Source organism: Pseudorca crassidens, chromosome 16 (genome assembly GCF_039906515.1).
Source record: "Pseudorca crassidens isolate mPseCra1 chromosome 16, mPseCra1.hap1, whole genome shotgun sequence".
Taxonomy (NCBI): domain Eukaryota; kingdom Metazoa; phylum Chordata; class Mammalia; order Artiodactyla; family Delphinidae; genus Pseudorca; species Pseudorca crassidens.
This window is the reverse complement of record NC_090311.1, coordinates 83,474,555-83,490,438: the sequence shown is the minus strand read 5'-3', so window position 1 is coordinate 83,490,438 and position 15,884 is coordinate 83,474,555. Positions and strand designations below refer to the sequence as shown.

At 52.8% G+C, this 15,884-nt stretch overlaps 1 protein-coding gene across 9 annotated transcripts in view; it reads left to right on the top strand.

Moving 5' to 3' along the window:
* The first annotated feature begins 3 nt into the window (after positions 1-3).
* The window catches only part of URB2 (URB2 ribosome biogenesis homolog), a 28,505-nt gene continuing 12,624 nt past the window's right edge, over positions 4-15,884 (top strand). For 6 of the 9 annotated variants that reach the window (XM_067711134.1, XM_067711141.1, XM_067711137.1 and 3 more), the window contains exons 1-6: positions 4-377; positions 2,184-2,322; positions 3,672-3,848; positions 5,570-8,876; positions 12,544-12,704; positions 14,294-14,404. In XM_067711134.1, the coding sequence (XP_067567235.1) occupies positions 2,197-2,322; positions 3,672-3,848; positions 5,570-8,876; positions 12,544-12,704; positions 14,294-14,404 (3,882 nt within the window). In that variant the 5' untranslated portion in view covers positions 4-377; positions 2,184-2,196. Of the gene's footprint in view, positions 378-515; positions 850-2,183; positions 2,323-3,671; positions 3,849-5,569; positions 8,877-12,543; positions 12,705-14,293; positions 14,405-15,884 lie in introns of those variants that run through there. The other 3 variants (XM_067711135.1, XM_067711138.1, XM_067711136.1) reach the window with 3 other exon arrangements.

The window sequence follows — 15,884 nt, the reverse complement described above, 5'->3', positions numbered from 1 at the left end:
AATGGGCGCGGCGCCTCGGCGCTCGGCTGGCGATGCCTGGCGTGCGAGCCGTCCCGCCCCACGTTCCTTCCGCCCGGTCCAGCACCGCCCCGCAGCTCCCAGCGCAGCCGGAGTCCGGAGGAAGGAGCGCGATCCCCCACGTGGTGGCCCCGGAGTCGGTCCCGCCGGTGCTGCGGCCGTTCGTCCCTGCGCGGTCCCCATCCGGGGCTGGCCGCCGGGAGAGCTCCCCACCCGGTGACTGCTCTCCGCCCCGCCCGCCGCCCCTCACGGCGGGGTCTGCGTGAGTTCCTCACCTGGGGGCGGCCTGCAGGTGAGCCCCCTCCCAGCCGACCCTCCGCCCCGCCCGCGGTCCTTCCCAGGTGACCAGGTCCCTCCAGGTGAGCTCCCTACCTGGGCATGGCCCTCCCACGCTGGCTTGCTCCTCCGGCGGCCCCTCGCCTCGCTCCTGGCTGCTCGCTTCCTTCTGTTCCGCAGGGTTTAGCGTGGCCGCGCGAGGACGGACGGGGCTTTGCGGTCCGCACCAGGCTTTCCACGCCCGCTCGCAGGGATCGCTGCGGGCACCGAGGGCCCAAGGTTGACAGATCCGGGAGGGTGTATGGGGTGTCTTTGTAGCCAGTTCTGCAGATACTTTTAAAGTACTTTGTAGCTGTCGCCATGGCTGTATAACATTGAATTTAGAAGTTAAATTGTAGCTGTTGAATGGATATTGGACGTTTCGACAAAGAGGAAGACTGACAGCATTTGACTGTTCTAGCCTCTGAAATAGTGAAGGGTACCGTGCTGAACCTGTCTTTCATCCGATGTTCGCTCATTCCCTGTAAAGATCCCTATTGAGAATTAGCTCTGAAGGTAGGTCTATAGGATTTCAGACCCCTTAGATTTTAAAAATCCAGCGATCCAGTTCTCAGGATAGCAAATTGTTTTGGTTTGACAGTATTTAAATTGGAATCACGGGGCTGCGATCTTTTCTCGGTATTTCATTGGCCCTATTTTGTTATTTACGATAATTTTATTTCAGTATTAAGTATCATGAAAAACTTTCTCCCTTGAGGAACTGACTTGTTTACTTTTATGTAATGAAAATGACTTAACCTGATATGTTCTCCCCTTTTTACTTTGGCTTTTAGGAAACTCTAAGCTACATTTACCTCAGTTTTATAGGATTATAGGTGGCTGGTATGTTTGTGTTCCTTCTTTATTCATAATTGTATCCTTCCAGCGTTAATCATGTAACTATATTCTGTAGAGTCTTAGAAGCAGTGTGTGTTGGTAAGTTTATGAAGTTACTGTTGCAGGTGGAAAAACATTCTATCTGTTGGGACTGGGTTTATACTATATTTCTTTTGTATAAGAACAAACTATATATTCTTTTGTACTTGTACTATTTCCAAATACTGCTTATTTATCTTTTTTTTTTTTAAAGATGATGTTGGGGGGTAGGAGTTTATTAATTAATTAATTATTGCTGTGTTGGGTCTTCGTTTCTGTGCAAGGGCTTTCTCTAGTTGTGGCAAGCGGGGGCCGCTCTTCATCGCGGTGCGCGGGCCTCTCACTATCGCGGCCTCTTTTGTTGCGGAGCACAGGCTCCAGATGCGCAGGCTCAGTAGTTGTGGCTCACGGGCCTAGTTGCTCCGCAGCATGCGGGATCCTCCCAGACCAGGACTCGAACCCGTGTCCCCTGCATTAGCTGGCAGATTCTCAACGACTGCGCCACCAGGGAAGCCCTATTTATCTTTTTAAACTGTTCAGTGGGGTGGGTCCTAGTATATCCTTTATAGTATGTATTAGAATATTTTTGCAGAAAAAACTCTTTCAGTCTAAAACCATGTGTGAACGAATCTTTTCACAAGTAATTTGAACACTTTGGGTTTTGTTCCATTGAATTCCTGCGCACTGACCTCTGAGGATGTGATGTTTGATCACAGCAGGAATACTTGTATGTGTGTGTGTAATCCATCGTCTGTTTGAATTTCCTCCAAGAAACTCATGGACTCAAGCATCTTATGTATAAACTTCTGCCCAACAGTGTTTAATTCATTAGAAAAATATTTTTAAAGGAGTATAAGTTATGTAGACAATAAGGTACATAGTGTTCATTTTCTGCTGCCTATTAAGTTTGACCTTAATATTCTGGTCCTTTATATTAAAAAAGTATAAATTTTTTCCATTGCTTTAAACTGTAGGTAAAGCACAGCAATGGCCGCTGTTTATTCTGGCATTTCTCTAAAACTTAAAAGCAAGACAACTTCCTGGGAAGATAAACTAAAACTAGCGCGCTTTGCCTGGATTTCCCATCAGTGTGTTCTTCCAAATAAAGAACAAGTAAGTTTAATGTGAAAGTTACATTTCTACAGCCTAAACTAATGATCACTTATGTAAATTGCATATTGACATTTAGTTAAAATTTAAAAAGATTGAAGGTTGGGGAAGGGAAACATGGTTAGAAAGTTAAAAGTCCTATCAGTGAGATAAAGTAAGTAGTTAGGTATTACATTAACAAAGTTTTTCTGTTACAAAACCTCAGCATTTCGTTTATGTTTGGAAACATCTCTTATATTCTGAATTAAATATGTGCATCAGTGAGCAAATTAGGATTTAGGTTACAGAAGTTAAGTTCTGAGTTTGTTGGCAGCTTCATTTGTTTGTAAATCCTAAGTGATGCTCCATAAGCAATTCTTGTTGGTGCTTTGTTAAACGTCTTTGGAACTTGATGAATGGAAGGCTGGGAGTAGGGAAGCTTTAGCATTTGTAGTAAACTGAGGGGAAATAGATTAGAAACCGATAGATTAGAAACAGATTAGGAACCAAGAAAGACATAGCTCTTTGTTAACATTTCTTAAGCTTATCTGACTAAGAAAAGCAGTTAATACAATGGAGACATCGGGATGATGAGCTCATGCAGTTAGATGCTCATTTGCTAGTATTAAGCAGCACAAAATGTGTCAGGTGGATTACAGCCATTGAAATGATGAGGTCCAGTATGTAGAGCACTAGCAGAGCTAGTCGTTTCTAAATCTGGCTGCACCTGAGAATCATTTTGTCTGTTTGACCTGGCAGCCGTGGCAGGCAATTTCATCAAGGTTTCCATTACCCTTCTCCAGAGAGAGTTTTTTCCTTTTAGCGTTTGTCACTATTCGTGTTGTTATTGACAGTTCTGGTGTCCTGAGCTGAAGCCTCACCACTTTTCCTTGTGTTTATGAATAAGGAAACACGTCACAATAATGGAAACTGTTTATGTCCAGCCCTCCTTTTAATACAGCACTTGTGAATCATTTCATAGAAGACTCTCTGTCTTCTGAACAGGGTAAATAGGTTTCGGGATGAAGCTGCAGTTAACTCGGGAAGCCAGGACACAAACCCTGGTCTTCTGACTCTGCATTTTTGCTTTTGTGTGTCATTCCTTTTGTGGCCATTCTGAGCAATTGTTGTTGTGCTTTTAACTTGTAAAACTTGGAAGCAATTAGTTAGAAGAAACCGGTTTCTCTTGAAACTTTTTATTGGCCCCAGATGAAGACACACTTAGTTTTTTTGATTGATTCTTTAATAATAAATATTTTAAGACACCAAAATGTAATATAATGTTACCAAAGATAAGTTTTAAAGGAGAGTTTTTCCCCCCTGGCAATTGTATTTGGTTATTCGTTTATTTTTAAAGTGTATTCCAAATTCAGGTATTACTTGATTGGGCACGACAGTCGTTGGTTGCGTTTTATAAGAAAAAACTTGAACTGACGGAAGACATTGTCGAAAGGCTTTGGATCTATATGGATAACATTCTACATAGCAGAAAATTGCAGAATCTCCTCAAGAATGGAAAGACAATTAACCTTCAGATTTCCCTCCTCAAGGTAATTAACAGTTTCCTGTGTTATCCTATAAGTGTTACACGTATCTCTATTGATTTCCTGTTAATGCTGGAGGCTTATTTGTCTTACGGTTAATGATTTGAAGATACAGACAATATCAAAGTAGGGGAGGAGAAAGAAATAATATTTTTAGAGTTATAATAACGACTGATATTTATTGAATGCATATTGTATGCGCTACACCGTGCTAAGCACTTTATATTATGAAAAGCTTAGAACTTTTTCGTAAAGTGGTTAATTACCTTTTTAGTTGGAAAAGGTAGCCAGCAAATGATGCTACTTTATGACTTTTTTTTTTCACCTTTCTGCTGGACTGGAGGGAGGTCAAAGGCCAAAATCTGGATGAGAATTTCCTCAAAGGCTTTTGGCTCCGTGATTTTGAAGTCTCAGGTCGGGATTATAAACTTCACTGTCAGTATTGAGTATTTTGAAATACTGTGAGAATAGCCGGTGACAATAAAAAGCACAAATAAGGAGTACTGAGCGTGGGCCAGGTAACCTGCCGAAAGTCACACAGAAAGTAAGTGGCAGAGCTGGGATTTGAACCTCCATCTGTCTGATGGCAAAGCCTGCGCTCTACGCTGCAGCCTCACCCACACGAGCGTGTGCGCAGGAGAAAAGCAGTAGAGGCTGGGAACAGAAGAATTAAATGGTTGATGCCTGATGGTTCATAGGCTTTAGTGGTTCTTGAAATTATGCTCTAAATTGTGTCACTTTTTAAAATGATAGACCAGTGGTCACCAAAGTGGGTTATTCTGAATGGTTCTTTGGGAGTGTGGGAAGAAAATCTTACATCTCTATATGTTTTTTAAAAAGTCACTTTAATTTCTATGTATGCTTTATAATTATATAAGATACTAGTGCTATAGTGCATACATATAATTTATAACTTTATCGGGTATAAGTGTGGAAAAAGTTGTATAATCAGAAAAATTTGGAGATCACTCTAGTAAGTGTGCTGGCATTTAAGTATGTGATATCTTTGTTTCGGCTTTTCCAGAGCCAGCAGTTACTCGGATGGAGATAAACACACCTGTGTCCTTGGGCTACTGCTAACTTAACACCTAGGATAAATTTGATTCTCAGATGCCGTAAGGCTGGGAGCAAGTCACTTAGCCTATAAGTGAACTTTGGAACCTGTCTGGCCCTCATAATTTCTGGTGCTTGTGAATTTCAGAATTTTGGAAGCAATAGACTGTGGGTTTGCTGTATGTTAAGTAGTAGCTGGCAGCGTTTACTTTCCTCTTTTAAGAATGCCTTTTGCTTTGGCTTTTTAAATACAAACAGTATGACTGATTATAAAAATGTGTTTTGGACCACAGGATCATAACCCAAGGCCACTGTCCATCTACCTGTAGCATCTAAGTTGAATTATAGGTTTAGGATCTAAGAAAAAGTGAAATCTTAGGAGTTTAAGCCTTATAAAACTCTGCTCTTTAAAAATGGACAGCAAATTTACAAAGGCACTGAGCCCCTTCCCAAGTTTATACTGGTAGCAGATGGATGTGTGTAGGAGTTAAGACAGGTCCTCTGCCTTCCTTTGGTGCGCTAAGGAAGTGCCAAGTTCACTTAGATGTGCGAATCTGGGCATTTCTCTCATTCAGATGAGGGCAAGGAGTGAGTTCACTGATTGTGTTGTATTTTTTGTGTGTACGTGTGGGTTTAGGGTCAGTGATGAGTTTTCTTTCTTTCTTAATGGTCAGATCATCAATGAGAGAATGGCCGAGTTTGCTCTCTTGGGATCTCAGAGGAGCATCTGTGTTGTGCTGAGCTGCTGCCAGGGTATCCTCTCGACACCCGCCCTTGCTGTCATCTACACGGCCAGGCAGGAGCTGACGGTCGACCTGCTGAGCCAGCTATGCTGGTTGGCCTGTAGGCAGCCGGGAGCCGTGGTGCCCCAGTTGTTCGAGGTTCTTCACCTGACCCTCGGCCTTTACCTCTCGATTCAGCGGCAGCAGGTCAACCCAAGACGCACCTTTGGGGAGGTGACCACACACTTGCTCCAGCCCTGCCTGGTCCTGAGACACTTACTCTTGGCAGGCACGTGGACCCAGGCTGGCCAGGGCCTGCTGCGGCCGGCGCTAGGCCGGGACATTAGGAGTCAGATCGAGGCCGTGCTTCGAGGTGGAGCTTTTCAGGCCGAGCTGCTCCCTTCCTACAAAGAGGAGCTCTTGGAGCAGCAGCAAGGTGACACGAAGATGGGGGCCATGAAGAATCTCCTAGCGCCCCTGGGCACCGTGACGGCCAGGCTGGTGGATGCCGGCTACTGTGAACCGTCCCTTCAGGCTGCTGTGGTGGCCAACTCCGTGGCCCTGCTGTACAAGCTCTTTGTAGATTCTTACCTCAAGGAGGGGAACCAGCTGCTCTGCTTCAAGGTGCTCCCTCCGCTGTTCGGTTGCTTAAGGATTTCCCACCGGCGGGAGGAGCAGCTGCAAGCCCTGTCTGCGTCTGACTGGACCGTGGAACTCCTGGCCTTGGAACAGCTGCTAAATTCAGTGGCCAGTAGTACTATCTACAACATTGCCACTGACCGGATTCGGCACGGGGAGACTCAGTTCCGCTTCTACCGCCGTCTGGCCGAGACGCTGCTAAACCACCCACAGGCCCCCGTGCCAGCCTGGTTCCGCTGCCTCAAGGCTTTGCTGTCTCTGAATCATTTGATTCTGGAGCCAGACCTGGACGACCTGTTGGCTTCAGCTTGGATCGACGCAGAAGTCGCAGAGTCGCGGACCCAGAAAGCCCAGGAGGCGCTGATCGGTACACTCTTCCAGACGTTCGCCAAGCTCCGGCAGGTGCCCCGGCTGTTCGGGGAGGTGCTGGGCGTGATCTGTCGCCCCGCGGCCGAGGCGCTCAGGCTGCCCGTGCTGTCTGCGGGCCCCGCTGCTGTGCTCCGCGAGTGCCTCCCGGATCTGCCCCCGAGCCAGGTCCTGGACGCCTGGGCCCTCATCCTGGAGAGCTTCCAGTCTCTGGTCCTGCCTGATTTGCAGGGTGACATGGACATGGCCCTGAAGTCGCTGTCACTGAGCTCGCTGCTGCACTGCGTCATGGTCCACGCGCGGAGCCTGGATGGCGACTCGCCCCTGCCCGTGGTCAGGCGCACGCGGCGCACCATGGACGAGACGCTGCGGGGCCTCGTGAAGCCCCTGCTGGACCTCCTCTGCAAGCCCCAGCCCTCGGTGCCCGAGCCCTGGCAACAGAGGGTCGGTGACTCTGCGCTCCTGCTCGCCCACACCTGGGCCCAGGTGGACACTGTGCTGGGCTTGAGCTGCGACCCGTATCGCTCTGAGCCCGGGGCCCTCGCGGGCACCGCCCCGGAGCCCTCGAGCCTCCCCCCGCTGCTCCCGGGCGTGGAGGCCAGGCAGTGGAAGGAGATAGAGGAGTTTGCGGCTCAGTCCAACTCCCTCGGCAGGTACTGCTTGGAGCAGCTCCACCTGCAGAGGATGAAAAACACCTTGCTGCAAGCGAGCGTCCAGTCTGAAGAAGCCCTCCTTGCTCTGAGGCGCGATGCCGCCTACATCCTGGGCTCCGGGAGAGCGAGCCTGACCCGGGGGACGACGGCCTCCTGGGACGGCCAGGTGGGGACAGTGAGTGCGCTCACCTACCCCGTCGCCCACTGGCACTTGGTCATGTCCAATCTCACGATCTTAGCATCCTATCTTTGTCCAGACGACCTGCGGTACCTGGCCGACATCCTGCTGAGAACTTTGCCAACGAGCAAAGCCCAGGAAGGCCCGGCGGAGGAGGAGCCAGACATCACACTTGAAGAAATATCGAAGGCCGTCCTTCACAGCCCTCTCCTCCCCGAAATGCAGTCCCTCCACTCTGCGCTCTTACTGCGCGTGACTGCGAGCTGCGCTGGCATCCTGTGTGCTGGCGCCCAGGGGGGCCCTGCTCTTCTCCGCCAGCAGCTGCCCTGGCTTTTTGAAGGGGATTATGCGGTCGTGGCTCACGGGGAAAGCAGATTTCCAAAGGTCGGGTCGGAAGGCGTAGAGCCAAGGGGAGAAATCGCCCAAAACTTACTCTCCTTGGCCAGGGGTGACTCCCCCGTCCAGCTGGAGGGAGAGCAGCTGGAGAGCATTCTTCGGCTTTTGGAGGTTCTTTCTGCTCTGCAGCTGGACAGCCTCCCGCCCCCCTGCCACGTGCATTGTGTTCTCCTGCTGCTGTCCCTGGCCGGCACCGTGCTGGACAGTTCTTGCTCCCCCTCGCTGACCCTCAGGTTCTTGATGACGTGCTACCGGCTTCTCGGTTACCTGCAGAGAGGGAAGAGCGCCCAGTCGGTGCTCAGGGTCATGTACGTTAGCGATATCTTTGAGATCACGCTGACCTCCTTGTTCAAAGCCAGTAGGAGGTTTCTTGTGGACATGGACGACCCCTCTTGGCTGGAATTCCTCCAGGTGGTGGGGACGTTCTTAGAACAGCCACTGCAGGTGCTCCTCCAGAGGAAGCTCAGCCCGGAGCTCAATTTTGGGAAAATCCTTGCGTTCCTCTCGAGTTCCCAGCTGCGCCCTCAAGCAGCTCCAGGCACACGGTCGGAAGATCAGACACCTCTGGGCCAGCAGCTCCTTCTGGTGTCCTTAACCAAGCTGTGCCAGGCGCTGGGGCCTTTGGTCAAGGAGCAGGAGCAGCACGAGGCTCTGGAAGCACCGCGTGAGCTGTTGCAGGCGGCTGTGGTACAGGCGGGGGCCGTGCTCCAGCTCTGCACTGCCCGCGGGGCCCGGGGCCGCCGCCTCCCGCCGCCCGTCCTCTCGTCGGTCGCCTCGCTCTTGGAGGCCGATGTGGCCCTGTGCTCTGGGCACGGCGGAACGGACCACGTGCTGCTGCCCCATGCCGCCCTCTACCAGGCTGTCTACTCTCAGATCCTGTCGGAGTTGCCGGATCTAGCAGGAGACACCCCATCTCTCCAGGCAGCTGTGCAGTTTTTGACTCTGTTCTTTTTAGCCCCAGAACTGCACCCCCAGAAGGAGTCTGTGTTTACCTCTGTGTTTCAATCTGTGAGAAAAGTCCTTGCAGGTGAGACGTTTTCTCTTGAGCTAGTTCTGTACCGTAGAGCTTTTGGTGAGAGGTCGCTAAGCGGCAGCCAGGTGAGTTGCTCCCCCTCTCCTTTTTGAAGCAGGTCTGCATTTCCGAAGGTACCACACGATGACCTGGGAGAAACTCTCCCTCCCCGGAGTTCGTTTCTGGTGTCTGCCTTCTCTGCACCTGTAAGCAGTTACCTTCACAGTTGTTTTACCTGCTTTTTAGACAGACAGCAGCCTTCTAGGTATATTGTTTTGCACTTCAGTTTTTCACTTATTTTGGAGATTGTTCTAGTTTATAGTTTTGAACCACTCTTCTCTGTTTTAGCCTCTGTGTCCTGGCCCCAGAGGTCAACATAGACAGTTTCATCTTTATTCGTAGGCCCTTCAGTATCAGATCTTCAGCGCCGTCAGTGGACTTCAGAAAGATAAAATCTGCCAACTTTTCAAAACTCCAAGTGACTTAATTTATAGGGAACCTCATAAAATTCCTTGAGGGTAGGACATCGTCCCGCAGGTCTCAGAGTGGTACCGGGCGTCGTGGGGCTGTGGGTGCTGATTGGACAGAGGCTCAGCCTGTGATGTCATCGCAGTGTTGTAGTCGGATGTCACCCTTGCAGGCCAGCTAATCAGGACTGAAAACCCAGCCGGTGTCTTCATTCTCTCCAGCAGGACAGTCACTACCTGCTGTCCCCGAGGTCAGAGGTTAGCAGGCTAGGGTCCGTCCCTAACTTGAGCTCATCAAGGTGGCACTGTTCCCAGTTGGCGTGGGTCCATTTTCTTCTTGTTTGGCTGGTACTGAGGTGGAGGCTAGCTAGGGTAGGCCTCTGAGGTGGGGCTGGGGAGTCTGCCAGCCTAGCCCAGCCATCACAGCACACACAGGTGTTCTCTGGGCCCTGTAGGAAGCAAGGCCGCCTGGGCCAAGGCCAGGGCTGGGGTGCTGTAACCTGAAGGACACTCTGCTGCCCCCCTTTCTGATCTGCCCTGGTTGTGGATTGACTGAAAGGCTTCGGTCTCACGTGTTCTGTCTCACCCTGTCAGCTGCTGTCTTAGGGAACGGTGTCACCTTAGTAACGGGGGCTGAAATTCAGTCCTCTGTTAACACTGGTTAGAGCATTCTAAACGAACGTCCTAAGATATGGCCCCCGGTGGTCCGAAGCTCTGACCCTCCTGCCCCTTCGTTAGACAGAATGCAGTGTTCCCCTTTATCCCTGCAACCCCCTGCAGAACGCAGTGTCCGCCTTTATCCCTGAAATGGAGGTGGCCCCTAAGTCCTAACTGTGTGTCCTTGGACTGCTGGTACCTTTGACTTTGGGGGCAGAGCCGCGGTCGGGAGTGAGGCCAGCCACCCCACTGCTTCCCCAGATCGCAGGCCTGAGCACTGCCCCAGGGCCCAGGCCTCAGGCACCTGAGCTGCTAGACTGGGCCTAGAGAAGGGACCAGGGTGATGGGAGGTCTGGAGCAAAGGCCAAGGGGGGAGTGGCCCAAGGCTTTGGGCTGGGAGAGGGAGGGTTAAGGTGACCACCTGGGTCCTCGGGGGTGATTCAGGTAGGTTTCAGCTCAGAAAAATGAGCATTTTTAAGAAATGCTCTCTGACAGGAGAATCAGCTGCCTCCGTTCAGTTATAAGAACCCACCCGTTTTAAAAACGCTTCATATACATGTGGAACTGTGTCCTCCTCTGGAGATGAACGAGCTGTTGATTTTGCCTTGTCTAATTCAGTAAACAGACGTTCACACAAGTTACCTGAGTCACAGGGTGAGGAAAGGCTCTGAAATGACCAGAGCGGTGGATTGTGCAGGCAGGCGAGGCCTCCGCCATGGGAGGTGGGTGAAGGGAGGGCGGGGAAGGTGGCAGTGCTGACACTCAGCCTCCCAGGGATGGGAGTCTGCGGTGCCCTTTCTTTGATTTGCCAACTGCAAGAGTTGGTGCTGTTCTACCCATTTCACGGATGAGCAAATTGAGGCCCAGAGAGGTCCTGCATCCAGGATCTTAAGTTTGTGGAACACTTGGACCTAGATGTTCTCTCTTGAAGCCTTGGTCCCGCCCGCCCCCTGTAAGCAAAGACTGGGGCGTAGGAGTGTCTTCTGCAGTGTGGGATAGTCTGCTGGCTGGAACGGGGCTGGAAAGTTACTCTGGAGTCAGATTGTAAAGGGCCTTGAACTCCCTAACCGTGGGCTCTCTGATGAAACCTGGGGACACTGGGTTTACTTCAGAAGGCTGTCCTGCATTAAGTGGGAACAACTGGGTGACTGCAGCGGGCAGTCCCCACAAGCTTGGGGTTCTTTCCATCTCTTCAACATCCCCGTCTGTGTTAAAGCACCACCCCACCCCTGTGCCCCTATTGATTTTATAAAAGAATATAAGCAAAGTAGAAAAAGAGTATAAAGAAAGTGCCGGTCACCTGTCTCTCATGGTCCAGAGACAAGCCCAGCTGAACATCGTCTTCCTCCTCATTCTCTCGGGCTTTTCTCCGGGCTGGGTGCAGGGCACAGGTGCCGTGGGCAGGGCACAGGTGCCGGGTGCAGGGCACAGGTGCCGTGGGCAGGGCACAGGTACCGTGGGCAGGGCACAGGTGGCACAGGTACCGCGGGCAGGGCACAGGTGCCGGGTGCAGGGCACAGGTGCCATGGGCAGGGCACAGGTGCGTGGGCAGGGCACAGGTGCCGCGGGCAGGGCACAGGTGCATGGGCAGGGCACAGGTGCCGGGTGCAGGGCACAGGTGCCGCGGGCAGGGCACAGGTACCGTGGGCAGGGCACAGGTGGCACAGGTACCGCGGGCAGGGCACAGGTACTGTGGGCAGGGCACAGGTGCCATGGGCAGGGCACAGGTGCGTGGGCAGGGCACAGGTGCCGCGGGCAGGGCACAGGTGCCGTGGGCAGGGCACAGGTGGCACAGGTACCGCGGGCAGGGCACAGGTGCCGGGTGCAGGGCACAGGTGCCATGGGCAGGGCACAGGTGCGTGGGCAGGGCACAGGTGCCGCGGGCAGGGCACAGGTGCATGGGCAGGGCACAGGTGCCGGGTGCAGGGCACAGGTGCCACGGGCAGGGCACAGGTACCGTGGGCAGGGCACAGGTGGCACAGGTACCGCGGGCAGGGCACAGGTACTGTGGGCAGGGCACACGTGCCGCGGGCAGGGCACAGGTACCACGGGCAGGGCACAGGTGCTGGGTGCAGGGCACAGGTGCCGTGGGCAGGGCACAGGTGCCATGGGCAGGGCACAGGTACCGTGGCAGGGCACAGGTGCCATGGGCAGGGCACAGGTGCCGGGTGCAGGGCACAGGTGCCGGGTGCAGGGCACAGGTGCCGTGGGCAGGGCACAGGTGACGGGTGCAGGGCACAGGTGCCGGATGCAGTGCACAGGTGCCATGGGCAGGGTAGAGGTGCTGCAGGCAGGGTACAGGTGCTGCGGGCAGGGTACAGGTGCTGCAGGCAGGGTACAGGTACTGCAGGCAGGGCACAGGTGCCATGGGCAGGGCACAGGTGCCATGGGCAGGGCACAGGTGCTGGGTGTGAGGGGGTGGTGTCATGCTGTGCATGTGCCCTGCAGTTTTGACCTGCACCGTGACCGTTCCTGCGTCCCTGAGATGCTGACCTTTAGCAGCTGTGCACCATTTCACCTGCCCCTTGTCTATCACAGCAGTTTTGTTTTCCTCGCAGATCCTGCGATTCCGGTTCAGGTAGTTGAGGAGATAGAGCCTCATTTGGGAGCCTTGTTCACCCAAATGTTAGAGGTTGGGACGACAGAGGACTTCCGGATGGCCCTGCAGAGTATCCTCCAGGGACTGGACGTCAGTAACACGTGGAGAGCAGATCTGCAGGTGGGTTGCTCCTTTCTCTCTTGCGCGGCAGCACGTAAGTGATATGGGCTTCAACGGGAAAAGTTACTTGCAATGCGGTGTCGGCACTGAAACTAAACAAATGTGCAAAGTCAGTCCGTACTTGTATACTGACCCGTAAAAAGTTCCATTCACATCCATTGTGTGAGACCTCTCACATCGTACTTCTGCTTTTACTTGGTTTGGTCACATAGCCTGGGTCCCATTTGAGGCTCTTTCAGGGTGACGAGCTGCCCTTTGGTCCTTAGCCCCCTAGTCTGTCTGGTAGTTGCTAACGAAGCCCCTCACTCCCACTAGGCCTGTGTGTCTGGGAGGCTCTGCGCGGAGCTGATATGCTCGAGTTTGGTCCCCTGAACGGCCCTGAGTGCCGGACCGGCCAGAGGCTGTCCCTGCTCGCACAGGCAGAGGAAGGCTGGGAGCTCACTGTCTGGGCCCAGGGTGGCGGCCCAGGCCTTTTGGTTCTGAGCTTTCTCTGCCGTATGAGTGGCTTCTTGACTGCTGGTAATAATTGGCACCCAGGAGCTGGGTTTTGCTTTGGGTGGGAGGAGAGCTGGAGAGAGCAGATTGGGGGCAGCAGGGAGGACTTACATCTCCTCTGTGTGAACACGAGGCCCATCTCTGCTGCCACCCTCCTCCCTCTGGAAGTTTTCACCGTGCGTGTGCAGCACGATGGGCTCAACTTTGAGAAGGCCTCTGGGCTTCCCTTCAGCAAGCCAGGGGAGACAAACCATAAACTTCTACGTAAGCCCGTCAGATGGTCAGAGGAGAGTCGTGGAGGAGGTGAGGCTGAGCTGAGGTCAGAGGTGGAGAGGCTTTGGGTGGGTCTGGGGGGCGTTGCTATGGAGACAGGGAGGGGATAGTACGTGCACAGCGCAGTGAGCACAGGTGAGTGCCAGGAGATGGGGGATGGGGGCGCCAGCCAGCAGACCCTCAGCAGGGAGACACACGGAGCTCGGGCGGGTGGGGGTGGGTTGTGGTCAGAGGGAGCAAAGGGCAGAAGCCAGGATTTCGTGGTGTGGGCTCTGCAGCGTTAGGGGCAGGAGGAAGGGGCCGATGGTTGAAGCGGATGCTGAGAGATGCCCAGCACGGGTCACTGAGTCCCTTCCCCTCCCTTCCCATGGTCGGAAACCGTCACCTGTCATCCCGGCACCTGGTCTACTTGTCGCATGTTGTCCGTGTTTCCTTTCACCCCTAGGCACGTGCCGTTCTCGTGGGTGAGTTACAGCGGCCTCCTCTTCCGACGCCACCTTGACGAGACGGGCCTCTGATAAGATCGCCGTGGCCTCCTGTGTTTCACTGTCCTGGCACGTTTACGTGTTCGGTTTAGTGAGACGCTGCAGAGAAGGCCCTTCCTTTGCCGCAGTCTGCTCACCTTGTTCATTTCTTCCCGCAGGTGACGTGAAGGGCACCACGCTCAGCACTTGACCCAAGCTGGGTCTCGTCCCTGCCCCAGCACAGGGTTCTAACAGGCTCTGCTTTGTCACAGCACCAGTGACCAGCCTGCTTCCCGAGCTGGGCTTCCCAAGAGAGCTGGTTCCTCCTACTGCTGAGTGTTTTCCCTTGTCCCCTAGGCTGTTTTGTCGGCGGTGACGTTGGTCAAGTTGCTCTTGAACTGCCCGTTTGGTGGCGAGAAGGCCAGTTTGTTCTGGCGTGCGTGCCCACAGATGGTCATGGCTCTAATGGTGAGTACCTCTGGGTCGTGCGTCCCCCTGCCCCTGCCTTTCACGTGCAGACGGGGCGGCGCTTCTGCTTCTGTCACGCTCTGGTTTTATTATGCAGAGTGTGTTTCCGGGGCCGTGTCCTGAAGACGGCTGTAACCACATTGCTTTTCTGTCTGGGTGTCCAGGCAGCACCTCTGTCTGGTTGCACACGTAGTGTCATCAGTAGATGTGATGTGAAGGCCCTTGGGCGTCAGAAAGCATTCGTGGTCCGTAATGGAAGGAACATGGTGCCCACAGGAGGCTTCCATTTAAATTAGGTGACAGGAGAAGGAGTCCCGGGCCTCTCTGTGTCCACACGAAATTCTGTGGGCAGTTTAGTGCATTCATTCGCGTGTAGGAATATGTGTGTTTAATGACGATTCAGTGAGGAAAAAAATGGGTCTAGACTAGGATAGTAAAGTTCCAGATAGACGATTGTTAATCCCATGCAGACGTTAAATTTTGGTACATGTGAACATACACAGTAGTCACATGACTTTTTGTTTCATTAGAACAAAAGCCTGGTTCCGGTGGGCGCTGTCTGTGTTCCTGCTCTCAAAAGAGTCTGGTGTCAAAAAAAAAAGAAAGTGGAGGAGGGGCTTCCCTGGTGGCGCAGTGGTTGAGGGTCCACCTGCCAATGCAGGGGACACAGGTTCGTGCCCCGGTCCGGGAAGATCCCACGTGCCGCGGAGCAGCTGGGCCCGTGAGCCATGGCCGCTGAGCCTGCACGTCCGGAGCCTGTGCTCCACAACGGGAGAGGCCACAACAGTGAGAGGCCCACGTACCGCAAAGAAAAAAAAAAAAAAAAAAGTCTGGTGTCAGTATTCCCAGACTTGGGTTCGGAAGAGCAGTGCCTATTTGACCATCATTATCAACCCTGATTATAGCTTGTGCTGCGTGAGAACATTGCCTTGGGTTAGCATATTCTCAGGGCAAAAGGGTCTAGAGAATAGACATTGCTTTCTTCTCGGATCTTTTGTTTCGTTGCTTTGTTGTTTCCCTGGGAATCTGCATTAGTGGACGAAGCCCATTTGTACTTAGGTGTATGTAGGGGGAACATCAGGAAGAAGGGGGGGAGGGGGGAATAGGGCCCAGTGCAGTGCCTGGTCAGTGTTGGCCGAGCGCATAGTAGGGCCACGTGGATATAAACACCAGGCTAGGCGTTCAGGTCACTCTAAAGGGGATAGCACAGCGTCAGCACAGCCAGTGCACCCAGGAAAGATGATCACTGAGAGGCCCCAGACGGCCTCAGCTGGGGTGCTGTTTACAGCTGGCCATGTGAGGAGGGCTGTCACAGGTGGGCTCGCCCAGGGTACCCAGGTAAGACTTCGGGCCACCCCTCAACTTCAGTCTCTTCTCTGTATTCTTTAGAACAATAATTGACTGTCTTGAACTAGAGCTGTCCTTTATGAAATGTAACAGATGGAGTTGAATTATAGACATTTTAGGACCAAGGATCTTT